The following is a 27,159-nucleotide window of genomic DNA, read 5'->3' on the forward strand; positions in this document are numbered from 1 at the left end:
CTGCATCCCAGACAGGCCTCCCACCCCTTCCTCCCTTCTCCATCCTCTGGAGGACCTCAGGGAACAAAGCCACATTTTCTTGGTCTCCTAAACTAAGAAGAATCAGGAAGATGAAGCCTTTGCTGGGAAAAACCATATACAAGAAAGAGAACGTGGGGAATGTGGGAAAATGGACACAGCTGGCTTTCTCGAAGTGGTGGGAGGGAAGGTGGTATTATTTATGTTTTCCTTGATTGTTGTTTGTACAATACAAATGTGAAAAGAAAGAATATGCCCTAATGCATTTGAAAGCCAAAATATTTGTTTAAAAATCTGTGTTTGAGGTTCTTGGAGGTGGGGATCTGCTTGATATGTGGGGACAGCAGGGCTGGCAATCCTTTCATCAGCCTCTTCCTGGGTCTGCCTCCATTTCCTGAGGTCACAGAGGGGGATGAGGTGGAGTGCAGACCTAGGGATCATAGGCTCCTACCCCCCGAGACGAGCATATGTGAGCCCCACGGCTGCCATGTTAGTCCAGGGTTGCTCCAAAGAGGTCAGATCTTTTTTTAGGACATAGAGCTTTCAAGCCCCCAAACTTATCCTTCCCCTGACCTCCCACCACCTAAGAACAAAGAGCTAAAGCGTTGGTGCAGCTTTGATTTCCTTTCCTTCAGAAGAGGGTCGTTCAGAGGAGGGAAGGCCAGCAGTGGAACTATGGACTGGATCATCCACCTTTGTATCTAACTGGGCTTGAAGGTGGAGGGACCTGCTTGGAGGGACAACTGTTTGGGAGAAAACAAAGATGAAGCTCCTGAGAGTCTGATACCTCATGTTCTGTGTTACTGAATTAATTGGAAATTATGAAAATGTACTTGGAGAGGTGTTAGATTAGCTCAAGAAGTGCTGGTTGATAACTAAATGATGGTGGAGGGAAACTCCCAGATATGTTGAAAGATAATAGGGTGGTTCTCAGGCAGGAGATGGAAGCAGGAAGTTTGTTTTCTGAGATGTCCCCTGTACCTTCCCAACCCCAGCTGAGCCCCTAGGTAGAGCCCAGAAGGCCAGAAAAGGGCCTTAATGGGACACTCAGACCCCTGTTCCCTGGGGATTCTGTTCCCACCCTCCATACCTTTTTGATATGCAAAGCTTTGTCTCCAGTAAAAGGAATTCCATGCATTCATTCAGTGGGGCACAGTGTGGAGGGATTCCCCCTCCAAGACAGAAATCTTGGGAATTCCCCGGTGGTCCAGTGGTTAGGACTCCACGCTACCACTGCAGGGGGCCCGGGTTCGATACCTGGTCAGGGAACTAAGATCCCTGAATGCTGTGTGGTGCGACCAAAAAAAAAAAAAAAAAAATCTTTCGGTGCAATCGGCCATATCATATGGTAGTCACCTCCTCTATCTAGACAAGGCTGCTTTCAGATGGTGGAAGCATGGCGCATAAGGGAAGAACTCAGGACATGGAATCCAAAGACCAAGGTTTTCAGTTCAGCTTTGATACTCAATAGTTCCTGAGCCTCAGTTTCCTCATCTGTAAAACGGGAACCACAGCCCCTGCCTCACAGAGATTATTGCAAGTATTAACAGAGGTAGGAAGTGTCAATTGCCCAGGGTACAGTGCCTGGTACATATTAGGGGGTCAAATATGGGAGCTGTTATCTTCAGAGGAGGAAGAGAGGGAAGGGCTGAGCACAAGGAATGCTGTCCTCTCTCTCTGTCTCATTGACAATGTCACAACCCAGGCACGTCAAGACACAGCCTGAGGACTTCCCTGGAGGTCCAGTGGTTAAGACTTCGCCTTCCAATGTAGGGGATGCAGGTTCAATCCCTGGTTGGGGAGTTAAGATCCCACATGCCTTGTGGCCAAAAACCAAAACACAAAACAGAAGCAATATTGTAACAAATTCAACAAAGACTTCAAAAAATGGTCCACATCAACAAAAAAAGACACAGCCTGTCTGAGCCCTCAGGTTCTACAGTCACATTTTCTGGGTTCAAATCATCCCAACTCTGCCACTACTATTAACTGTATGAGCCTAGGCATGTAACTTAGCTGCTTTTAGCCTCAGTTACCTCATCTGTAAATGGGATTAATCCCACAGGGAATCTACCTTGTGGGATTGTTCTCAATGTGAAATGACGTAATGCTCGTAAACAGCTTATCGAAAGGCCGGCAGGTGCCAAACTTAATAGATGTTAGCTAGAATTAAGAACTCAGGTTCAGGGGCAGAGCAGGGGCCTATGCCTGAGTCCTTCCACTGCCCACTCACTGTCCTGGATCCCTTGTACTTGGGAGACCTGCCGCTGGACAGTTCAGGCACCCACAGCCCTGGCACAGCTCAAGGATATGGTCTTCGATTTCTGATGCCATCTTGTCACAGTTGACCCCATAGTCCTTGTAATCGTCTAAAAGAGATTCGGGAAACACAGGCATCAGCTGGAGATGACCTTGGCAGTGAGGCCTGCTTGGACGGGGGACTCTAACATCCTGTACCACTTTCAGGTGCTGAGAAAGACCACCTCTCCCTGACCTTGGGAAGCCCTCCCTCCCCCGTCCCTGGCCCAGGCCCTCTCACCGTCCGCCTTCAGGGCCGCGGAGAGCATCTCCACACACTTGTCCCGGACAGAGTCCCCCGTGAGATAGCAGGGCGCCAGGAGGCAGACAGAGTGGGCAAAGGTGGGGCTCGAGGGGCTGCTGGGTGCTCTGGGAGTCTCTGCTTTCGATTTGCCGCTGTTTGATCTGAGGATGAAAATCAGTAATAGACATTTTGACATTAAGTGAATAAAGCATTTACTGAGCACCATTCTAGATGTTTTTATGGATGATCTCCTTTAATCCTCATAAAAAACATATGAGGAAAGTACTATTTTTTTTTTTTTTTTTTTGGCTGCGCGGCATGTGGGACCTTATTTCCCTGACCAGGGATCGAACCCGAGTCCCCTGCATTGGAAGCGTGCAGTCTTAACCACTGGATGGCCAGGGAAGTCCGGAAGGTACTGTTTTAGGCACTTGACATGAATCATCTCATTTAATCCTCCTAACAACCCCATGAGGTCTGTACTATACGTAGCCCCATTTTAGAGTTATATTTTCAAGTGCGTTTTCGAGAGAGAGATGCATTTAAAGATGCATTTAAAATAATATGACAGGTCACATATCTGGAAACCAGTAGAACCAGAATTGAAACCCAAGAGGGTGAACTCTGGTACCCAGGCACTTAGCCAACCACTGTGCTCTACTGAGAGGTTACAGAAAGTGTCACGATGCCAATAACTCTATCATCCACCAGGCACCACGCTAGCGGCTCTATCTGCTCTCATAGAACCATCTATTCACTCATTCAATAAAAATTAGGCACCTATTTTCCAGGTACTGTGCTAAGAACAAGGGATAAAGCAGACAAACCAGGAAAGTTCCCTCACTACAGTCCAGTGAATAATGAATTTACCACCACTTAAGAGAATTGTCTTTAACCATGTGCCAGGAACTGTGCCAGGCACTTTAGGGGCATTTTCTACTTTGATCCTCACAGCAGTCCTTGGAAGTAGATACTGTAATCATCCCCATTTGCAGATGAGGAAACAGAGTTACACTACTGAGATCTGCCTAAAGTTACAACGCTAAGATTTGAACCTAGATCTATCTGATTCCAGTGTCTACTATGCTCTTAACTCCTATGATACACTGCCTAAGAATGATCCCATTTTGGTTTTGGCTTAAAAGACCACAAATATATATGAACTGGAAGGATAATCATGTGTCTTAGCTCAGGCTGCCATAACAAAACACTATAGACTGCATGACCTAACAGAAATTCATTTCTCACAATTCTGGAGATTGGGAAGTCCAAGATCAAGGTGTCAGTTTATTTGGTTTCTGGTGAGAGCTCTCTTCCTGACTTGTAGACATTCTCTTTCTTGCTAAGCCCTCATGTGGTGGAGAGAGAGCAAGTGAGCTCTCAAGGTATCTCTTATAAAGATGTTAATCCTATTGCATCAGGGTTCCACCCTCATGACCTCATTTAACCTTAATTACCTCCATTCCGTAAAGGCCCTATCTCCAAATACAGTCATATTGGGGATTGGGGCTTTAACATATGAATTTTGGGGGATCACACAGACCATAACACCATGTTAATAGCAATTATCTCTCTGAGATGGGATTATAGAAGATTTTCATTTTCTTCTTTCACTTATACATATTTTCTAAGTCTTCTATAAAGAATAGATCTATTGATACTTTTGTCATGAGAAACACTTTTTTTGTTTGTTAACGTTTGACAATCATGAGTGGTCCCTCTGTGCTGATGGCTCAGACTGGAAGCTTCCTGTCTTCCTGTTCTCAAGAAGCCGCCAGCAAAAGGTGGAAACAACCCAAGTGTCCATCAGTAGATGAATGTATGAATAAAATGTGGTATATAACACAATGGAATATTATTCAGCTATAAAAGGAATGGAATTCTGAAACATGCTACAATTTTGAAGACATTACGATAAGTGAAGTAAGCCAGATACAAAAGGACAAATATTGTAAGCGTCCACTAATATGAAGTACCTAGAGTAGTCACATTCATAGAGTAGAATGTGGCTGGGGGAGGGGAGAATGGGGAGTTATTATTTAATGAGTATAGAGTTTCAGTTTCAGATGATGAAAAAGTTCTGGAGATGGATGGTGGTGATGGCTGCACAGCAATATGAACGTACTTAATACTAGTGAAGATGATGCTGGGCTTCTGAAAAGTCAAGCCCAAGAAATTGTGTCTGGGAGTGAGGCTGGCTGAGTAGCTCAAGCTTCCCAGTGTTAAAAACCTGGGGTTACAAGAGAATCCCATCCGACAACTTGCTGAACACTGATCAGTGTGAATTCTGCCGTCCGCCTCCTCATCCCCCAACTTGTGCTATTTGTCCTAACCTTGGATCCCATCTGTCACCAAAGATACCCTTGGACCACTGAGAGTTTTGTGTTCTCTGGAGCCTTCAGGTTCCTCAAAGGTGTCTCAGTGCTGCCACAGGAGTGGGGTGGTCTGAGGAGGGAAGGCTCTGCTCTTTTAAGGTTTATGGGTTTTTTTTCATAGTTCCCCAACCTGAGATTGAACCCAGACCCAGGGCAGTGAAAACACCAAGTCCTAACCACTGGACCGCCAGGGAACTCCCAAGGTTTACATTTTGAGTTCCCAAAAATTTTGTCCAAAGGGATTCCCTAGCTTTTATTTTTTTAATGCAGTTTGAACTTTACTCTTCTAGATCAATTTACCCTGGATTCTACCCAGCTCTGTCTGACAACTGGGTTGCCTGGCAGCAGAGCACAGGGAGGGATAGGGAAGCTGAGATGCAACCAGCTCTCTCCTGTAGTCAGATTTCAGCGGGAGTAAAGGTGTGGGTGGGTGAGTGAAGGCTGGGAAGGGTATAAACTCTAAAGTCTAAGGGCTGCCTGCGACCAAAATGAATCCCCCTGCACCCAACCCTGGTCTCGGCCCCTGGGCTCTCACCTGCACAGCCACAATAGCCCCAAAGCTGGTCTTCTCTTGCCCTCCTTACAATCTATTTGCCACACAGCAGCCTGGGGGGTCCTGATCCCATCGCTCCCCTGCTTCTGACCCTCTAACAGCTTCCAATCATTTTCAGCATAAAGTCAAACTCCTCACCATGGCCTCCTACCCTCCCCTCTACATCTGGCCCCTGTCTCCCCTTCTGACCTAATCTCATGCCCCACTCCCCTCATAGTTCACTGAAATCCCCCACTGCACTGCTGCTTTCTGTTTCTTAAATACACCTATCACTCCCACCACAGTGTCTTTGCACTGGCTGGTCCCTCCTCCTGGAAGGCTCTTCCTCCTCCAGCTTTTCCTACAACTGATGACTGGTGCTTTCCCACCAGGCAGGTCTCAGCTCAAATGTCACATCCTCAGGGAGGCCTTCCCTGACCACCCCAGCCAAGCCGACTGTCCTGCCCTGTAACTCTCTAGCACATGACCTGATTTCTTTCATTCACAGCACTTATCCAAGTCTAAAATTAACTTGTTTATAAACACTGTCTGCCTCCATCTCCAAGGCAGACACATGATAAATCTCTGTCAAATGAATGAATAGATGAGGGAGTTGAGGGAGTTGGCCACAAAGAGATGAAAGGGACATCCAGGGGTCTAGATGGAGCTGAAATGGGCAGGGGCAGGTCCTCTTTGGAAAACCAGCTGCCCCACTTCTCTAGGTTTAAGAGAGGGATCTCCTCTGAGCCAGCATCTGTCAACTCCCACAACCTGGGCCAACCCATCCTCTACAGCTGGGATGGAGCCCCAGATTCTTCCTGGTGCTGCTCTTCACTGACCTGTGTGCCCAGCGCCACACCCTCAATGTCTAGCACTCACCAACGGGGAGCCACCAGGAGTCAGTAGCACACTGCTTGGAAGGAGGCGTAATAGAAACATTAACAGCAGTTGTCATTTTGGGGACAGCTACACTGGGGTGGTATATTTATTAAGAACCCAGGCTCCAGAGCCAAACTCCCAGGTTCAGGGTCTGACACCACCACCTTGTAGCTATTTGACCTTGGGTCAGTTCCTTAACCTCTAGGTGCCTCAGTTTTCTCACATGTAAATGGAGAAAACAATAGTACCCACATTACAGAGTTGCTTAGAAGATTAAAGCACCTAAGAGAGTTCCAGACACAGACTATTTACAGAGATTGCCACATTAAGTGTGAGTATTATTACTAAGCATTATGCATCTATTGAGTACTCATTTGGGTTAGGGATGGTGCTAAGCATTTCGTTATCTCATATGATCCTCACAGTAACCTTGAGAGGTGGGGTCATAGTTATCCCCATCTTACAGTTCAATAGACTGAGGCTCAGAGAGTTGAACTGACTCTCTCAAGGTTATCCAACTTGCAAATGGCAGAGTCAGATCACACATCTAGCTCTGTCTACCTTCCAAATTCTTTTCAACACATCTCACTGCGTCTCTAAAAAGCGGAGAGTTTTCCAGAGTCCCCTTACCTGGGCTGGGCTGCCTGCTGCATTTCCCGCCCCCACCTTCCTGGCAAGGCACTCCCAGCTTTAGTCCCCCCTCTTGGCTAGGAGCTGGCTGGCTGGCTGGGATTCGTGTCTGGACGGCATATCAGGCAGCCACGCTCATTTTGCTTTCAATGCACATGATTGGGAACTGCGCCAAGTTGCAGAGAGGGCATCATCGGCGGAGGCGGGGGTGGGGGTGTTGGATTTGTCAGCAGCTTCCTTCTGCTCCCCGGATGTGGCAGTGCCAGTACCCGCCTGTGGTCTGACATCACCAATTTCTTAAAAAATCCTGCCCCAGGACTGAGCAGAGGCACCTGGAGGCCCGTCTTGCTGCTCCTATGCGCCACCTCGAGGGCATTTTGGTTACTGCACCACCAAGCCTGCCGAAACTGCTTGGGTGAAAACAGAAGTCAACCGAATAAGACAAATGGTCCTAAGGGCAGCTGGCAAAGTGCAACCTTATTCTCTGTCACAGTGGTGGCCTTTGTAGCCTGTCCCCTGGTACTCCAGCTACAGTTCCCCGAGCACCATGCTCACTCATACTGCCACACCTCTGCACGTGCCATTCCCTCTGCCTGGGATGCCCTCAATTGGCTTGTCTACCAGGCAATTCATCTTTCACTTCTCAGCACAAATAATCTCTCTTCCCTGAAGTCTCCTTTGACTTCTCCTGTCATGTTGAGATACTGTGTTCCCATTATGAGTTACATCTTCGAAAAACAAGCATTTTGGTGTCTGCCTCCACACTAGTGATTAGCTGTGTGAAGGCAGAGATCATGAGTTTATACCTTTGCCTGGCTTTAGAGGCCACAACCTGGTGGGCTACAGATGTGTTTTGTTTGTCCTACTGTGTCTTAGAAAAATCTGAATATGTTGCCAATATATAAAATTGGGCGTTTCTTATGAAAATCTAATTGGCCAGCTTTCCTTAAAAAATTGGAAGGCATGGCACTCTGGGCCTGCATTTCCATAAAGCATCAACCAGCTGGGGCTGGGTAGTGGGTACCCCCTTCAGATGGGCAGGTACTCTCCACTAGCCACCCAGTGTGTAAACATGCCCTTGACCCCTGGAGGATATTGAGTTTGCAAGAAGGTGCTCAACAAATATGCTTGCTGAATGAATGAATGAATGAATGAGAAAGATAAAATAGAGAGGTAGAGAGTGCAGGAAACAGTCTGGGTAGTGGGTAAAGTGAATTCACAAGACTTGCTTCTCTTCCTTTGGGTTGCGCACCCCCAATACTGAACCAGCAAGAAATGGCACAACTTCTGGAAGGCCAAACATACTCTGCTTGACTGACCTTCAGAGAAAGAATGCATTATGGGAAGGGTGCCAAGAGACTTCCAGGCCACAAGGCAAAGTAAGGAGAGGAGCCTGAAGGTGTAAATCCTTACACAAATGCCAAATGTGTTTACTATAACATCGAACCCAGGAATGGGTCAGTGGTCAGTGCTTCATTTTCAGATAGGACAGTCCTTCTTTATGCAGGGCTGTCCTTCACATCGGGACTTTTAGCATCTCTGGCCCCTGCCTACTAAATTCCAGTAGTACTCTTTTCCTCCCTCCCATTATTACATTATATTATAGACCAGATGTTTGTGTCTCCCCCTGATTCATATGTTGAAGCCCTAACTGCCAATGTGATAGTATTTGGAGGTGGGACCTCTGAGAGATAATTAGGTTTAGACGAGGTCACGAGGGTGGGGCCCCATGACGGGATTAATGCCCTTATAAGAAGAAGAGAGATCACAGCCTGAAAGCTCCCTCTCTCTGTCATGTGCAGTCACAGCGAGAAGGTGGCTGTCTGCAAGCCAGGAAGAGGCTGCTTTAGAACCAGGATGATGCTGGAGCCTCAATTCCCAGGCCTCACCCATGGCAGACGTTGCTAACTGACTACAAAACTCCTTTCTTCTGACGTAGGACGCAGCCTCAGATTCACTCTCCAAGCAGAACTCCAGAGAGCCTCCACTCAATGGCTGGAGCTGGCACTCGGCTGCCAGGGTGGGGTGATGCAACACAGCAGCCCCATCAACATCCCGGGCCTGTTTTATCTTCATGAAACCTTAAACGACCTAATATTTGCGCCTCTTCTTTTCTTTCCAATGTCAGTCTTACTGGTGCGTTAGGCCTAACGTACCTGGGCAGCTCCCACACACACTCCCCTAGAAGCCAACACCCTTACCACTCCCTCTGGTCATCCCAGCATCCAGTATGGCCCCTGGACCTTAATCATTTGCCTTGATAGACCTCTAAGCCACTTCCTGGCCTGCCTTGCTCTCCCCTCGCACTGCTTCTCCTGCTCTGACCTCTGACCTCCCTCCTGGACGACAGTTCATACTCCTCTCCCCATCCACAATCTCTCCTTGGTGATCTCATCCAGGTTTGTGGCTTCAAATGCTATCTACACATTAATGACTGAAATTTATATTTCCAGCCCAGGATTTCTTCCTGAATTCCAGCCTCGTTTAAGCTATTGCCTCTTCAACTTCTTCACCTGAATGATTTATACACCCCTAAATCCAACATATCCAAATCTGAGCCCTTGATCTCCCACCTCAAGCCTGATGTACACACAGTCCTCCCCATACCAATCCATGGCAACGCCATCCTTGCGGACGCTCAAGTGAAAAGTCCTGGAGTCATCCTGACACGTATTCTTCTCTCGTACCCCACATCCAATCCGTCCGAAAATCCTGACAGCTCTCCCTTCAGAATATGCCCGGGGTCCCCCACTTCTCCCCACATCCACTGCTGCCACTCTGATCCAAGCCACCATCACATCTTGCCTGAATTACGGAAACAGTCTCCTGGCTGGTCTGTCTGCTTCTGCCCCGGCCCTAACAATCTAGCACAGCAGCTAGAGGGATCCTGATAAATTCGGTCATAGAATTTCCACCCTCAGCAGCCTCCAGTGGCTTCTGTTTCACTCCATCTTCCAACTCCCCCCCTCACTTATTCACTCCGGACCCACCGGCCACCTCACTGCTCCTTGACCCTGCCAGGCACACTCCCACTTCCGAGCACTTGGTTTGGAAGGACCCCGATGTCTGCCAGGCTAATTCCTTTCATTTCTTTCACGTTTTTGCTCAAAGGTCACCTCTCAATGAGGGCTCTCCTGACCACTGCAGTGACCGTCCTCCCCAATCCCCCTCACTCTGCCCTTTCCCATAGCATTTATCACCTTTTGAACCATCGTGTGATTTACTTATCATATGTATTACCTGTCTCCCCCATGAGAAAATAGGCCTCATGCCTGTGGGGATTTTTGTTTCTTTTGTTCACTGCTATATCCTTGGCACCTAGAAGAGTCCTTGGCACATAGTAAGCCCTCAATAAATATTTGATGAATGAGTGACTTGATGATTTAGGGTAGTTACCCTAACCAGGTCTGCCCAAACCCAGAGATCCCAGTCCAGGTACAGTCTCTCAAGACCCGTTCTCACTGGGTTCGACTTGACCTTGAGAATGTTCCCCAAACAGTGATGGGGCAATAGTGATTGGTCAGCCACCCCAGTGAAGGAGCCACACCTCTGATTCAGAGGCCCACCCAGTCTTACTGTGTGGTCTTAGAAATCAGAGGCAACATAAGATATGACGTTTCCTCCTCTCTCCTGCCTCGGGCCTCCTCCAGTAAAACAGAGAGACACACATGCTGAACAGGACTGCTGGGGTGGAGAAGTCCATGGCTTCCTTTACCTTTCCATCGATGGTCTTTTTGGAGAGGAGGTGGCCAAAGTCTTGGAGTCCACAGAGTCTCTCCTGAAAGAAAAGAAACTGGAGATGAGATACTCTCGTAGGCTAGCATGAGTACTGGTCTAGAGAGCTCAGAGGCCGGAGAGAAGGCATCCTGGAGCCAGGCCTGCTGTGCTGAGGATGACGAAGCCCACCTGGGCCACAGCTGCCTGGGAGGGAGAGCTCCAGGAGGTGCTGGCTGGTCACCCTCACCTACCCTCCGTCAAATGAAGTAATACGAGGGAAGGAAACCAAGATCTGCCAAGCACCTAATACGTGTCAGATATGTTACATGTGTTATGTCATGTGTTACTAATTATTAATAACTAATTCTCAGCAGGCCCTTCCTCCTTGCTGACAGGCAGGCCTTGGCTAGCTGGAATCGATGGATTGGAATTCCTGGGATTGTCAATTCTCACGAGGAGCTGGAGAAGATCAGCTTCAGACTCTCCTGTGGGCACCTTAAGAGGAGGAGAAAAGCACGTGGGCCTTGGAGCTAGAAGAGCTGGGTTTAAAACGGCAAGTGAAAAAGCAGGATATAGGACTTTGCTGGTGGTCTAGTGGTTAAGACTCTGTGCTTCCACGGCAGCGGGGCACAGGTTCGATCCCAAGTTGGGGAAGTTTCGCATGCCACACCAGTGCGGCCAAAAAGAAAAAGAAAAAAGCAGGGCACAAATTTAGATGCATACTGTGTCTTAAGTCAGACGAGAAAAGTAATGCTTAGGAGGGGAAAAGATGAAAAGAAAATACATCCAAATGCTAACCATGGTTATATCAGGGTGATGGGATTAGGAGGGAAAAGTTTCCCCCCATTTTCCAAAATACATGTAGCTACAGTCTTTATACGGTAGAATGCATTTTCCCCTTTTTTTGGTTTTATCATTTTAATCTGCTTGTAAATTATAACTCCCCATGTCATTTACCCAGCTCTCCTTTTTATTTTTAAATTTTTATTTATTTATTTATTTATTTATGGCTGCATTGGGTCTTTGTTGCTGCATGTGGGCTTTCTCCAGTTGCAGTGAGCAGGGGCTACACTTCATTAGAGTGTGCAGGCTTCTCACTGCGATGGCTTCTCTTATTGTGGAGCACAGGCTCTAGGCACACGAGCTTCAATAGCTGCGGCACGCGGGCTCAGTAGTTGTGGCTCACAGGCTCCAGAGCGCAGGCTCAGCAGTTGTGGCACATGGGCTCAGTTGCTCCGCGGCAGGTGGGATCTTCCCAGACCAGGGCTCGAACCCGCGTCCCCTGCATTGGCAGGCAGATTCCCAACCACTGCGCCACCAGGGAGGTCCCCCAGCTCTCCTTTTAATTCCAACACAAGTATCACCTTCTAACAGACTATTTGTTTACTTATTTTATGCATTGTCCGAGCACCTCTCATGTAAATTTCAAAAGAGCAGAATTTGGTGGGTTTTGTTCACTGTGGTGAACGCTGTCTCTGCTGAGCCCACATCATTCCTTGGGCACTCCTTCTCCCAAGTGCACTGGGGCCCAAGGGCTTCCTCCTGCAAAATCCCCTGGGCCTCTGCCCCAGGGAGTTCTCCATGCCAGCCAGCGCCAGCAGACCGGTGGGCAGGAAGTGCTGGGGAGTTAGCCCCAGGAGCAGCCCTCAACCAGACACGTGGAAATGGGTGGGCAAATACCCCAGCTTCCTCGGCCCTCCAGAGGGTGAGTTGAGGTGTGTTCTCCACTGCTCTCCAGCGGGATGTAAGCCCTGGTGACCCAGGGCAGTTACCTGCCCACGAACGCACCCTGTGCCAGTTCCCTTCCCTTCCCTGTCTCACTTCTTCACTCCTTTGTCTGCATTTCCTGAAATCACTTCCCAAATAAGCCTCTTGCACTTGAATCTGTGTCTCAGGGTCTGCTTCTGGGAGGCCCAATCTAATATATTCAACTGACTTCTCCCAAGTGAACAGAACAGTGCCTGGCACAGAGTAGGTGCTCTATAAATGTTTGTTGCTGAATGCTATGAAGTCGAACAGTAAAGAAATATTTTAAAAAGTGGAAAAAGAAACCTGCCCAGAGGTAACAGCTGTTAGGTTTAATGTCCTTCCTTCCAAATCTTTTTCTACACGCATACAAACATATATGACATTTATCATTCTAAAAAGGGAGGCAAAGACGTGACTTGTAATCCCAGCCCTGCCCCTGGGCAGGTCATGTTCTCTGAGCATCAGTTCCCTCATCTGTCAAATGGAGAGAAAAGGACCTATGTCTTGGGGCTGGCTGGGAAGAAGAATTTAGATCATTAACATCCCTACAGCAGTTCCCACCACAAAGCTGTCCTCAATACTCCATAATCCTAGGTATCTGACTTCTGGTCTTCCAGATTATGCAAGGTTCCTGCATGGATTTCCAGCTCCCATCTCATCCTCCAGGTGGTCCGGGAGACAGTGGGTGAGGAAGGTTCAGGGGCCAGCTCTAATTATCCTGTGGACCAGACTCATCCAGCTCTGGACCTTCGCCCCAGCTTAAACACAGGGAGAGGCAGCAGAAGGGGAGAGGGGCAGAGACCCTCCTTCACATGCCCCTCCAGTCCCACACGGGGCCCTGGGAGTTCCTCTGCGGGGTTCCTCCCCGAGTGCCCCATGGGGATGGACAGGCGCAGGCAGAGCCGGAAGCTGAAATTCTTGCAGCGGGAGAAAGGAGGGAAGATGTGAGCCTCTCTCCACAACTCCCGAGACTCCCCATTTTCTGGTGCTTCCTCATTGCTTTTCCTTTCAGAACAAACCAGAAATATTCTGCAGTTTTTGCAAATGATCATTATGAAAACTATTCAGGAACATGAGAAAATGCCTAGAATACACTAGGAAGATAAATGAACAGGGAGGTAATAGTTTGTAGATGCTGCCTACAGGAATTGGGAAATTATCTATGTAAGTAGATCAGGACTGGGAGGGAAGAGAAGAAAATGAAAGCTGTTTCATTTGTCAGAAGTGGCAAACTGTGAAGAAATATTTTTAATTCTTACTTGACATTTTACTAGTGTGGTTATACTGTTTATATAATAAATAATGATAATGAATTGTCATTAAGAAAACTAAAAAGAAAGGAAGTTCATCAACTGAGCTGCAATAGGACCCCTGCCCACTAGATTCTTCCAGCAGGGTGGGGGGACCACTGCCTGCTCAGCCGTGGTGACAGCTTCATCTCATAGCTCCAGCTGTGAAAAAGTGAGCTGGCATTAACAATTCAATGCCCCAGGATGCTGTGTAAAATGCTGGTTACAACACAGTACATACAGTGAGGTCCCAATTTTATTAAGAAAATACAACTCTCTCTATATATGTTCTTAAAAAAGATGAGAAAGATATACATCAAAATATTAACAGTGTTATTTCTGTTATGTTCTTCTTGTGTTTGACTTTCTAAACTTTTTATAAAAATGTGATTCACCCTTGAAATAAATAAATATATTATGTGAAAATGCTACAAAATAGAATGTAGAGTTTAATTCCATTTTATTAATACAATAAGTATTTCATGGGTAAATGCATAGGAAAAATTCTAGAAGGATATATATGTGTGTGTATGTATACACACACACACACACACACACGCACATACACTTTATATATAGTGAGATAATGACGCTTAGGCCATAATACCGAGTCTCAGAGTCTAAGGGTGTGTGTAAGTGATTAATTTCAGCCCAGAATTTGGCTTTCTGCTTTCCAACCGTCTCCTTGCCATTACCTATTGTCCTTGTAGGCCTTTAAAGGAAATCCCTTTGCTGATCATTCAGTGGGATTTGGGGACAGAGCAAAAGGAAACACCTGTGTTCAGGCTGCCATCTGTTCCCAGACGTCTGCACTCGCTATTCTACAGATTAGTCCCGTATCCCATTTGGTCTCCTCAGCCTCTGTCTTTCAACTACATCTCACAACATCCTGAGGCTTCATTTGCTAAGGTGCTCAGAACCAAACAGTTGCTCCAGACATGGCCAGACCAGCCAGAGTATGAATTTTCCACAGGGGACTGCAATGGTACAGCCGGGCCTAGCAGTATTCAATAAATGCTCACTCCATGCTGGGCATGGTGGCTCACAGGATCCCTGGCAGCCAACCTTCTAACCCATTTGGGAAAACCAAACACACCATGTGAAAAGTTAAATGCCAATCAGGATTTCTCCAAGTGGGATACAATTGCAAAATTAGCAAAATGAAAGGAATAGAACATACAAAAGATTACACAATCTTTTGACAAGTACTGCATTTTAAAAAGCAGACTATAAAATTGATGATGATTATAGAAAACAAAGAGAAAATAGAAAGAAAAAACATATAACAAAATATTAATAGTGATTGTTTTGGGGTGGTGGGGATGTGAGTGATTTTTTTTCCTACTTTTTATTATTTATTTATTAAAATGTATTTTATTTATTTATTTTTGGCTGCATTGGGTCTTCGCTGCTGCATGCAGGCTTCCTCTAGTTGCTGTGAGCAGGGGCTATTCTTTGTTGCGGTGCATGGGCTTCTCATTGCGGTGGCTTCTCTTGTTGCAGAGCATGGGCTCTAGGCGCATGGGCTTCAGTAGTTGTGGTGCGCGGGCTCAGTAGTTGTGGCTCGCAGGCTCTAGAACGCAGACTCAGTAGTTGTGGTGCACGGGCTTAGTTGCTCCACAGCATGTGGGATCTTCCCGGACCAGGGCTCGAACCTGTGTCCCCTGCATTGGCAGGCGGATTCTTAACCACTACACCACCAGGAAGGCCCTAAAAGTACTGTTGTTCTGATTTCAAAAGCAATACAGAATCATTGTGAAAAAAACAATACAGATGAAAAAATTTTATTGTAAAACATAGAATATGAAGCTCTTCTTAATTACAATCACACAGATACAATTTTGTTTTTTAAAGAAGTTTCATTATTTTTTCTCATTTCAAAATTGGTACATATTTATTGGGAAAATATTAGGAATACAGAAATTTGCAAAAAGAAGAAGAGGGACTTCCCTGGTGGTCCAGTGGTAAAGAATCTGCCTTACAATGCAGGGGGCATGGGTTCAATCCCTGGTCAGGGAACTAAGATCCCACATGCCGCGGGGCAACTAAGCCTGTGTGCCACAACTACTGAGCTCGTGCGCCTCAACTAGAGCCTGTGTGCCGCAAACTACAGAGCCCACACACCCTGGAGCCTGAGTGCCACAACTAGAGAGAGAAAACCCACACGCCACAACTAGAGACAAGCCCGCGCACCGCAATGAAGAGCCTGCGCACCGCAACGAAAGATCCCGCACGCCTCAACGAAGATCCCGCATACCGCAGCTAAGACCCGATGCAGCCAAAAATAAATAATAAATAAATAAAAATAAATCTTAAAAAAAAAAAGAAGACGAAGAAAAAAAAGGAAAAAAACCTCTCAATCTTACCGCCCAGAAATAATCACTATTACCATCCTGGTGTATATCCTTCATGTCTTTTTTCCTATGCATGTACATAAAATTCACTTATTTAATTTTTATAAAAATGGAATCATACTATATAGTGCACTATACAGTACACAGCTTCACTTAATACTTAGTGAATATTTTTCCACGTCATTAAATATTCTTCCATTCTCTCCATGGGGGCCCTATTGGCATTTTGAACATAATAAATGGTTCTTTGGTGTGTAGGACTATTCTGTGCATTGCAGGAAGAGTAGCATGGAGCATCTCCTCTGCCCCACAGTTATTCTTACAACTAAAAATGGGAGTAGTGTGGTGGAGGTATATCTCCCTCCTGGTCAAGAAACACTCCTCTTATAGCATCATTTCCTAAAAACACTTATTTCATAGAATTATAATAAACATTCATTTAAACAGCGTTCAGAGGAAAAAATGTTTCAGAAATGTCAGCTGAAAAATGTTACACACAGAACATAACATCTGTATGTTTAATCTGATTAATTCCTTAAAATGAATTCCTTGTAGTGGATATATTTGGCAAAAAAGGCATGTACATTAAAAATGTTGGTATATCACGATACTATCTGTATTATCTAGTACCATCAGGTACCATTCAGTGTTATCTAGTCTCACCCCCTTATCTATTAGATGACCCCCTCCCTAAGGAATGAAGTGATCTTTCTAGTCACACAGGGAATAGGTAGGACTTACTAATCCATCCATGAAGGCTTTTATCTACTGTCATGGATAAGGCATTTGGGTCTATCAGAAAGTCATGCATTTTGGGGGATCCTGGCTGCAGTGGGCAAAGGGGAACGGGCACGGTGTTGAGACCTCAGCAGAGGTCTGGGGGCCTGACAGACAAAGATGGGAATCCCACTCTGTCACATAATGGCTGTGTGATCTTGGGAAAGGCCCTGCTCCCCAACCTTCAGCTTCCGCGTCGCAAATTGGCAATTTGAATAAAGAGCCAACAAAACACTTTTCCTTCTCTGTGGACAAGTAAGTTCCTAGCCCCATTTACCTGGAACCCTGACAAAGGTGGAACGTCAGCTGTACTAATAGGCAGCGTTGCTTCTAGTGCAAATGAGTACTGATTGGTGAACTGTGTCTAGACAGGAAGGGCTATGAAAGAACTATAAAGGATTAGTGGGAAACCACAGCTTTTGGGCTACCCTGAGTGCAGTGGTCATTGCTCTTGTAACTGGTCATTGCCTTTGCTGGGATCCTGGAAGCTTTGTCTATGGGACTGTTATAAGATTTAGGATGTGGGGCTTCTAAGTCAGGGGGTTCCCACCCATTGTGGTCTCATTCTCTGCACCTGAGAATGTCACCTGGGTGGGCCAGAGAATAGCTCTGGACGCGGCTGGTCCCCTATGAGAACTCTTGGTGATGAGAAACACCTGAGGCTACCCTGCTGGCACAGTGCGTCTCCTGTCCCTGAATCCTTCTAGGCAAAGCCTGTGTCAGGGATGGCCTGTTTGGGTCTTGTGAGTCTGTCTGGTTGAGCCAAGAAGACCCCCAGAGGGGGCACTGTAGGAGATAATAACAATAGCCACCTCCTAGTGTGTGAGGATTAAATGAAGTTATATAAACAGAGGTGTTGCCATAGGATGTGACAAGTGTCAGCTCCCTTCTCTCCATCCCAGAAAAAATACCTGTCTTTGGGCTCTTCCACTCGTTTTTTCCTTGGCGGAGAAAGGCTTGTCTCTGGCTTCCAATCTGAACAGTCAAGCCCTTTATCCTTCTTCTTTGCTTTCACTCTTTCTTCTCCTTTTTCTCCTTTTGGGGGGGCTGGGGAGCGTAAAAACAAAATGGTGACATTGTTCCTTAACTTTCTGTCTCAGCCCAACCCAGGACGTGGGGAGGAAGGAGCAAAGGTCAGGGACTGAGATAGCCTCCCCCTCCCCCAACAAATACCTGTTTAGAAACAAGCGCATATCCAATATGCACACGTGTGTGCAAACCGAAGCTCACACATGGGGACAGGAAGACCTTTGCACACACCTATGCACATATTCATATCAATGTGTATATACAGATATGTACAAACACACAAGCACACAGATATATATACATAGGAACATGTACAGGAAAACCCACCCATCTACAAATCTCCCACTTGTTTAGACAAGCACTGGCAGTCCCACTAGAGGCCATCTGTCACTTATTAAGTCATTCAACAACCATACACTGAGTGCCTGTGATAAGCTGGGCACCGTCCATCCAGGTGCTGGGAGGAAAACTTGGCCCAAGCGACCCTGCCCCTCTCACCCAGCAGCTGCTTCCAGTTTCTGATGAGGACTTTGGCCAAGGACACCACCTCCTTGTCAGAGCAGTGCTTGCGGACCCCATTCACGGCAACTCCAATCCTGGTGGTCTGCAAAGCAAGAGGGTTAGTGGCCGGTCTGGGAATTAGGACCCACTGGACTGGCTGCCTTCATTGGCAAGACCTGCCCCAGCTCAATCACCCCCTTCCCCTGGCCGAGCCTCTCCCGAGTCCCAGCCTGGACCTGTGGCTGAGGTAATAACCCTGACCTTATAACCGAGGCCCTGACCTGCTGTCCTGAGTGAGGTCAGTGCCCAAGGCCCAGCGCCCTGCAGGGATGGGTAACTGTGGCTCTGGTGAAAAGCTGGAGCAGTGGTGGTGGGTCTGGCTGATGACCAGGACTCCTCCCCATTCTCTGCCCCCTGGTGTCTTTTGAGTCCAAATTTCAGCTTAAGACACAGCTCTGGCTACTACAGCTTGGGTATGTGCTAATTTTTCAGGGCCAAGAGCTTCTGGTAAAGTTTGGGGGCTACACGGGTAACACATGGAGGATCCAAAAATTGGGGGTTTGGGCTTCCCTGGTGGCGCAGTGGTTGAGAGTCCGCCTGCCGATGCAGGGGACACGGGTTTGTGCCCCGGTCCGGGAAGATCCCACATGCCGTGGAGCGGCTGGGCCCGTGAGCCATGACTGCTGAGCCTGCGCGTCTGGAGCCTGTGCTCCGCAACGGGAGAGGCCACAACAGTGAGAGGCCCGCGTACCGCAAAAAAAAAAAAAAAAATGGGGGGCTTTTCCCTCTCCCTGAGTCACTGGCCTCTTGGATCCCACAGGCCCAGGGCCTTGGGAATTGGGGTACACAAGGAAAGCAAGTCAGTCTTTCCCCCAGACCCAGAGGGTCCCGAGGGCTTAGAAGCTACCCTGCCATCATCTAAAGGCCTGGGTTCCCACCCCCAGAGTACCTCAAGATCCCATCCTGCTGCCTTCCCTTCAGAAATTCCTCCCAGACCCCATCCTTGGAGGGCTCCCCCTAAAGGGTCTTTCCCTGCCCCACAAAGTCACCCTCCACTCCAGGCACTGCCCATCCCCACACACCTGGAGTAGCTGGATGGACATCTGCCAGCTGTTCAGCTTCTTCAGAAGGTCAAGGGCCCCTTCCTGTGGGAGGCCACAAGGTGAGGGCTGAGGCCCGTGGGGTCTGCCCCAGGACCCTCTCTGACCATTGTGTGGTCTCAGTGGGAAGGAGGGTGGCAGGAGGTAGGGAGGAGACTCTTCCAGTGACAGGATGCAGGCAGCCAAGTGGTCAAAGAACAGAAGGAGGAGAGAAGGAAAAGCTTCTGCCCCAAACCAGCTCTCTAACTTCACCTCCCACCACCCTGGGTGGTGGGTTCAAGCCCCTCTGAGCCAGGGTCCAGCCCTACCCACTCACCCTGACCCCCAGCCATTGGTTCTGCTGTTCCTTCCACTGGGCATGCTCTTCCCTTCCCCATCTCTTCCTCTGAATTTAATTGCTTCATGGCTTATTGCTTCCGCTTTTATGTCTGTATCTGCCTCCCCTCACTTCCCAACTGGGAACGTCTGTAGGTTGAGGACTGTGGCTTTTTCTAAACAGCTTTATAGAGGTATAACTGACATACAATAAAACGCACATGTTGTAGGCTACAATGTGATGAGTTTTGACACACATATACTCCCCTGAAACCATCACCACAGTCAAGATAAGGACATAGTCAGCATCCCCGACATTTTCCTTGTGCCCCTTTGTTATACATCCCTCGCTGCACCCCCAACCCCTCTAGATGAGCTTGCATTTTTAAGGATTTTATAGAAAGTGACTGTAATGGAATTTCACACCTGCCTCCTTTCACTCAGTGTAATCATTTTGAGATTCATGCACGTTGTTGCACAGATCCACAGTTCCTTTTTATTTCTGAGTTGTTTGCCATTGCATGTATATACCACAATTTGTTTATCCATTCACCTGTTAATGGTACTGTTAGGTAGTTTCCAGTTTGCAGCAATTACAAATAAAGCTGCTGGGAACGTTCATGTACAAGTGTTTGTGTGGACATGTACTTTCTTTTCTCTCCGGTGAAGAGGACTGTTTAATCTCTGAGACCTCCGGGGTCAGCATACCGAACTCATCACTCAGGGAGCATCTCCCTGAGTGAATGAATAAAGCAGAAAGCAGAAGGCAGAGTGGGAGAGTGGGAGGGGAAGAAAGGAGACTCGGATGTGAAAAGCTGTTGGCTGCCAGGCCCTGAACAACCCCTGACCCATTTCAGCCTTCTCTTTCTTTCCACCCACTTCCTAGAAGCCAGCCTCGGTCTCCAGTCCTGAGATGGGTTCCCTGGGGAGCACCAGCTGACTGTGCTCTGTATGCCCCAAGTCTTGGTCCCACTGTGCACTGCCAGCCACCAAGCCCCTCCGTATTAGTCTTCCTGGGCCACATCCCAAGAGCTGCCCTCTGTCAGTCCTCAGCCTCCCTTAGAACTTGGGTTCATAGTCTGTTTCCCAAGGTGTGACCTGTGGATGTGTATGCATGTGAACTTGTGGGCACATAAGCCTGCATGTATCACTAATTAAAGGCTTATTATCTGCTGGACACGATTCTAAGTATTTTACATACATTATCTCTTCTAACTCTCTCAATGACCCCATGAGGTAGGTCCTATTACTATTCCCATTTTTACAGAAACATTATCCCATTTTCAGAGAAGAGAAATAGGAACTGAGCTGGGATTCAAACTTAGGCCCTTTGGGTTCGACCCAATATACAACCATATAGGTAGGTATGGACATAGGTCTGGCTAGACGTGTGCAATCATGAAATATCAACATGGGTAAGTGCAGTGGTATGTTGGTCAATGTTTAACAACAAGTTCTCAAAGGAAAAAAATTGATTTGTAGTGTTTGCCCATTTCTGTGGTGTCAATACTCCTCCCATGGCCAATGTCAAGATACCAATATGTTGTGACTGACCTGAAGGAGGTATTGGGAAGAGATGTGTGATGCGAAACCATATTGATATAACAGAAGTAAATAACCTCCAGACCACAGATGACAGTAAAATGCAATAAAATAATAAAGAAGTGATGATTTTGGAGTATTTATGACCTTTGTTTTTAATATAATTTATTTAATGTAAGCATATAATTTAATGTTAAAAATAATGGCTGTATTTAAAACTGGCTTGCAAAATTCCTGAAAGTTCAACAGTGTTAAGCCAGTTCCGGCTCACCACTGGGCGTGTGCCTCTGCACGTCACACTGTATAACTGGGTCATGTTGGAGAACAGCCATGAGCCTGGGTTGTAGCTGGGCTCACAAAGCCTTGTGCAAATGTTGCCAGCTGTGTCTCTCTGCATGCACGAATGGGATGTGCAGCCAGCAGTACCTCTGGTCCAGGTAGGGAGCTGCTGTGTGTATGCTGCTCGAAGCATAATATGTTTGTCTTTGAGAGATGATGGCCGTGTCATAACATGTCTGAACATGTAAGTGTGGCTGTCTGCTAAGTTTGTAGATTTGCATGTCGGGGTGTAGCTTATTGTGTGTATGCACACGTGTAGGCATGTGTGTAGTTGTCTTTGTGTATCCTTCTGCAAATATAATGGTCAGTGTGTCAGTCATGTCAGGGTCAGTAACCACGTCTTTTACGTAGTTATGTTCATAGTTGCTTGTTTAGCTATATTGTGTGTGGCTGCATGTATGTAGTTATGTTTGTTGTGTGTGATCATAAGGATGTTTGGCTGTAAGTCTGAAGCTGTTACAGTTGCTGCGTGCTCCCGGCATCTGACAAAAGCTCTAAGTTGCTGGGACTTCAGTAATTGGCAGTAAACCCTGGGCCTGAGCTGCAACGTGGAAGATCCGTCTTATTACAGGAAGTGTGTCCTCCTCTCCCTAACCACCACTGGGCGGGCCCACTTTCGCTCCCAGAGCAGGCCCCACCTTTCTAGGTCACATGCCCAGAGCTCTGTGCCCACCGAGATGCTGCCAAGAACCCAGGCGCAGACGTGGCTGCAGACTGGCTCTGTGCTACAGGGACCCTGAGGCCGGACTTGCATCTTTCCTGGAGAAAGCTCTGGGTACTTCCACAGGAATCCTCGCCAAGGGACACCATTTCCTCTTCCCATTTCACAGAAGAGGAAATCGAGGCCAGAGAGGGAAAGTAGAGTGGTGGGTCTAGGTCCATAAAAGGAGTGAGGAGAGGCCAGGGCAGGTCCCTTCCTCCTCAGCCAAGCTGCCTTTCTCAGGTTTCCTAAGCTGCCCCCGCACCCCTCACCCAGAGGCCCAGAATCTCCTGGCCCTGGGGTCAGCAAGGGGCAGGGCTGGGGTAACCTGTCTACTTGAGTTGGAGTTTGGTTCAGGAGCCCCGGGCTGGGCTCTGCCGCCCCCAGTTGAGCCTGATGACTTGAGGCTCAGTTTCACTGACTTTGGAGCATACTGGAATGGGGGCTCCCAACACTCTGCAGGTTTCTGTGTTTCCTCTGGCTGTGCAAAAGCAGGAGTCACTCTCTAAGCCTTCCCAAGCACCAGTCCAGGTCTTCCTAAGGATTTCACATCTCTTCCACCCTCACCACCACCAGCAGAGACAAAAATCCAGTGACATTCCTTCCCAGGAGGTATGTAATCTCATCTTCTTACAGATGAAGAAACTGAGGCTCTGGTCTTTGTATGGACACCAACTCATTACTGCCCATGTCTACTGGAGAGCTCCCTGACACTCCATGGATCCAGCGACCTCTCCCTCTTCTCTGCTCTAAAACCACTCTTAGGGTCCATCCCTCTCTCAAGCTCCTAGGATTACAGAATGTGCTGGAAACTCAGGTCCTGCTCCAGCACATGCCTACAGATGGTGGGAGGAGGAGGGCTCTGGGACAGGGCAAAGTGAGGGACCTGCCTGCTGGCCTACCTCCTCTCTCTTCCCTTTCCTGGTGAGCTCCAGCCCTCCCCGTCCCAAGGCCAAGTTTGCTTGTCTAGGCAACAGGGCGGCAGCCAACTTGAGGCAAAGATCACAGGGAGGATCAAACATTAACTTCAAGTCTGCCCGCGCTAAGGGCTCCTGGCACTGAGCGCTCAGGGATCCGCAGGTGAGGCCTCCATCCTTGATTCCCTGCAACCTCCGGCCCCCCCTCTCCCCCCAGCCTCCTCTGCGACGCAGCCCAGGCCTACAGCCGGTCCCCCTTCCCCCGCCCCGCGGGCCCCATGGGCGCAGCGGCTGCCCGACACCTGTTCGGCCCCCGCCCGCCTGGGCCCCAACCCTCGGCCAAGGAAAGGGAGAGTTGCAAACAGAGCAGCTCCTGGAGCCTCAAGCTGTGGGGTTGCGGGATCCGAGGCCCTTCGCTTTTCTCCGCCAGATCCACTCCCGGGGTGCGGGGTAGACGCGGCTCAGCACCCCTCATCAGTTCGTTTCTTTGCCCCTTCTCGGGTCACCCAGAATTTTGTTTTCCCCCGTCTCCGGCTCCCCCGTTCCGCAGTCGCCGCCGCTCCCCGGGCTTTGCACACGCCGAGTCCCGGGGCTTCGAAAGTCCTTTTCCAGCTGCCGGTCTCTTCACTCTCTTTCCCGGGCCCTGCACAAGCTACCCAGGGGCCCCAACCCTGCACGTCCAGGCGTACGTGCACAAGCCCAGTCTTTGGGGCCGGCACGGTCCACCCCGGAGCCCCGGGCCGTGCACACGCCCACCCCGAGGTGCCAGCAGTCCCCAAGGGGCTCTGAGCCCTGCCCCGGCCGTGCCTCCCTCCGGTCCCCGAGTCCCGCACGCGCCTTCCGGGCGCCCAGCCAGCACGGGCCCCCGGGACTCCCGGGCTCGCACGCGCCGCGCCTCCCGGGGGCTGGGGCTGTGGGCCGAACTCTGCAGCCTCACCGTGTTCTTCCTGGCCACCATCTTCTCCAGCTTCTTGGCGATCCTCAGCAGCTCCTCTTCCTGGCCCATGTTGGCCCGCGACGCCCGGCGGGACGAGGGGCGCAGGGGCTGCAGCCGGGTTTCGGGTGCCGGAGGCGCAAAGGCTGAGAGCGCGCAAGCCGCGCGGGCCCCAGACGCACCCGACACACACGCCCGGCGGGGGCGGGGCTCTCCCCCCCACACCCCGTCGGCCGCCTGCCTCCCGACAGTGGGGGAGGGGTGGCGTGCACTAAATATAGACTTCAAGGACTCGCCGGGGCAAAGATTGCCCGCGCCCTCCAGTCGGGCCACCCGAGAGAGGGACGAGGCTGCGAGAGCGGGCCCTCCACCTCGGGCCGGTCCTGGGGCGCCGGGAGCTGAAGGGAGATTTGGGAAGGAGGGCTCTCTGGCGAATGCGGAGGCCGTCGTCCCTGGACACAAGAGGCTGTTGCGGCGAGGAGGGCACCCGAGGGTGCCCCGGGAGCTTCCAGAAGAGTTCTGGGCTCCCGTGTCTCTGCACCGTTGCAGCTCAAAGCCGGCGGACCTAGTTCATGCCTATGCCCAAGTGGAGGCAGTTCGGTACGCTTGAATCACATTATTTTGCATGATCATTAAATCCAATTCTGTCCTACCCTGTGCTCACTATTCGTGCACACGCGTGCATCCAGGCCCACTGTTGCCCTCAGTTTTGTTTCTTACAGTGACGTTTTGCATTTCTAACAAGCTCCCGAGTGCTGCTGGCCCCACGACTACACTTTGAGTAGTGAGGGCTTGGGAAATTCTTAAGCGCACCAGACTTTGAGAAATCCGTGTCCAGGTGCATGTGCCCTTTATTTAGTCGGAGTCAGGACACTGCCTCCCCAATGGGATTGGATCTGGAAGGGAGGAAACAGAATCATGCCTCCACAGCTGTGCACACATCGGTGTTCCTGTGGAAGGACCTTCCAAGTGTCCCCAGCAGACCCAGATCCCTTCCTAAACGGGAGTTTAATTGATAGAAAATGACCTATGTGTGTGTGGAGTGTGTGTGTGGGTGCTTATGGGCCTGGAAGGGAGGCATGAAAAATGGTCCGCAGTGTGTGGGAATGGGAAGTTGTGGCTTGGAGTGTTCAATGAAATCTCCAGACTTTCCTGAGAGAACCTTAGAGAACCTCATCCTCCTCCATCACAGGGTGGACTCACCTGGCTTCTGATGACAAATTGAAATTAGCATAGAGTGATCACAGTTAAGGCATACAAAAATGGAGTCTGGTAGCAGTTGAGGATCTGGTTTCAGACACATCTCTGCATCACTGAAAACCTGAACTTCCTTTGAGCTGTACCAGATCCACGGACATCACCAGAGTACTCAGAACAACACTTGCCACCTGCAAACCTTATGGTCTCAAGGTCTCCCCTTGTAATTATGCAACCATTTCGGACCCCAACCAATCCTTATTTAATAAGCGCCTTTACTTCTGGCCAGCTCCAATTGTAATTCTTGATAAACAACTCCTGTAACTAACTGTAACCTTGCGGTTTCTGCCTTTATAAGCCTCCCCATTTTGTAGTCCTGCAGAACACGATTGAAGCTTTTCTTTTTATATATAAATATATATATTTATTTTATTTTATTTATTTTTGGCCCCCTTGGGTCTTTGTTGCTGAGGGCAGGCTTTCTCTAGTTCTGGCACGCGGAGGCTACTCTTGTGGTGGTTTCTCCTGTTGCGGAGAGCAGATTCTTAACCTCTGCACCACCAGGGAAGCCCTGAAGTGCTTCTTGAATCTGTGTCTCCAGGAGTGCAGTGCTAACAAACCCCAAATAAGCACCTTGTTTTTCAATCAGGTCTCCATTTCTAAAATTTTGGTTAAATCTTCTAACTGTGCTGGAACCAAGGTAGGAAGGGGTGGGTTTCTCATTCATTCAACAGATACGTATCAAATGTCCAAGCAATGAATAAGACAGACCCAATCCCAGCAAGCTTGAGACTCAGTCTATGGGTAAGAAAAACCTTAAACAAATACAGACACCATCAATTCTGTGTTATCACAACTGGGATGAGGGTCAGGAAGAAGTAGAGGATAACTTGCAGACATCTGAGGGGACTTGCACCATTTGGGGTGTCATGTTCTCTGAAGAAATGAAGTTTAAACTTTGGGTGGAAGTGCTGAGTGGGACTTGGGAGGAGGAAGAGGAGAGTGTTAAAGTAAGAGGAGAAGAAACATTTATACATATATTTATTGAGCACCTACTAGGTGCCAGAACTTTTAGCCCTGAGCATCCTGAGAGGTACAAATCAGTCCTCCTGGAGTTCCGAATGTGCAAAGCTTGGGGAAGGGAGGGTGCTTCACGTGTCGGGGCTTGAAGGAAAAACTGGTGTGGCTGGGCCTCCCTGGTGGCGCAGTGGTTGAGAGTCCGCCTGCCGATGCAGGGGATACGGGTTCGTGCCCCGGTCTGGGAGGATCCCATATGCCGCGGAGCGGCTGGGCCCGTGAGCCATGGCCGCTGGGCCTGCGCATCCGGAGCCTGTGCTCCGCGACGGGGGAGGCCACAACAGTGAGAGGCCCGCATACCGCAAAAAGAAAAAAAAAAAAAAAAAAAAAAACTGGTGTGGCTACAGCACAGCGATGAGAGGGGTGTTCGGAGGGGAGGGGCAGAGAGTCAGAGGTGGGTGGGGCCTGACCATGAAAAGCGCTGTAGGCCACTTTTAGGAGGTTAGACTAAAACTTCTTGGCCAACCCCCAAGCAAGCCCCTCTGGGTTGAAGAGACAGCTGTCTGCAATTACTTAGGATTGCCTTTTAGAAAAAGCAGATTTGAGTTTCCTCAAACTTCCACCCAGCTCCCACTGTGAGTTGAGTGACATCAAAAGAAGACAAGACTTCAGGGCTTGAAGGACCCTAAGAAAACATCAAGTCCAA

The 27,159-nt window shown here is 48.7% G+C and overlaps 1 protein-coding gene across 1 annotated transcript in view; it reads right to left on the reverse strand.

Annotated features, from left to right (window-relative positions):
* TCEA3 (transcription elongation factor A3) overlaps positions 1-24,500 on the reverse strand; it is a 35,494-nt gene extending 10,994 nt beyond the window's left edge. Inside the window, exons 1-7 of the mRNA XM_082616283.1 lie at positions 24,243-24,500; positions 19,475-19,537; positions 18,390-18,495; positions 17,774-17,909; positions 10,692-10,754; positions 2,558-2,721; positions 2,320-2,387 (exon numbers count right to left, since the gene is read on the reverse strand). Of these exons, the coding sequence (XP_082472409.1) occupies positions 2,320-2,387; positions 2,558-2,721; positions 10,692-10,754; positions 17,774-17,909; positions 18,390-18,495; positions 19,475-19,537; positions 24,243-24,311 (669 nt within the window). The 5' untranslated portion in view covers positions 24,312-24,500. The remainder of the gene's footprint in view (positions 1-2,319; positions 2,388-2,557; positions 2,722-10,691; positions 10,755-17,773; positions 17,910-18,389; positions 18,496-19,474; positions 19,538-24,242) is intronic.
* Positions 24,501-27,159: the final 2,659 nt, after the last annotated feature.

This window comes from Mesoplodon mirus, assembly GCF_964341445.2.
Source record: "Mesoplodon mirus genome assembly, chromosome: 3".
Taxonomy (NCBI): domain Eukaryota; kingdom Metazoa; phylum Chordata; class Mammalia; order Artiodactyla; family Ziphiidae; genus Mesoplodon; species Mesoplodon mirus.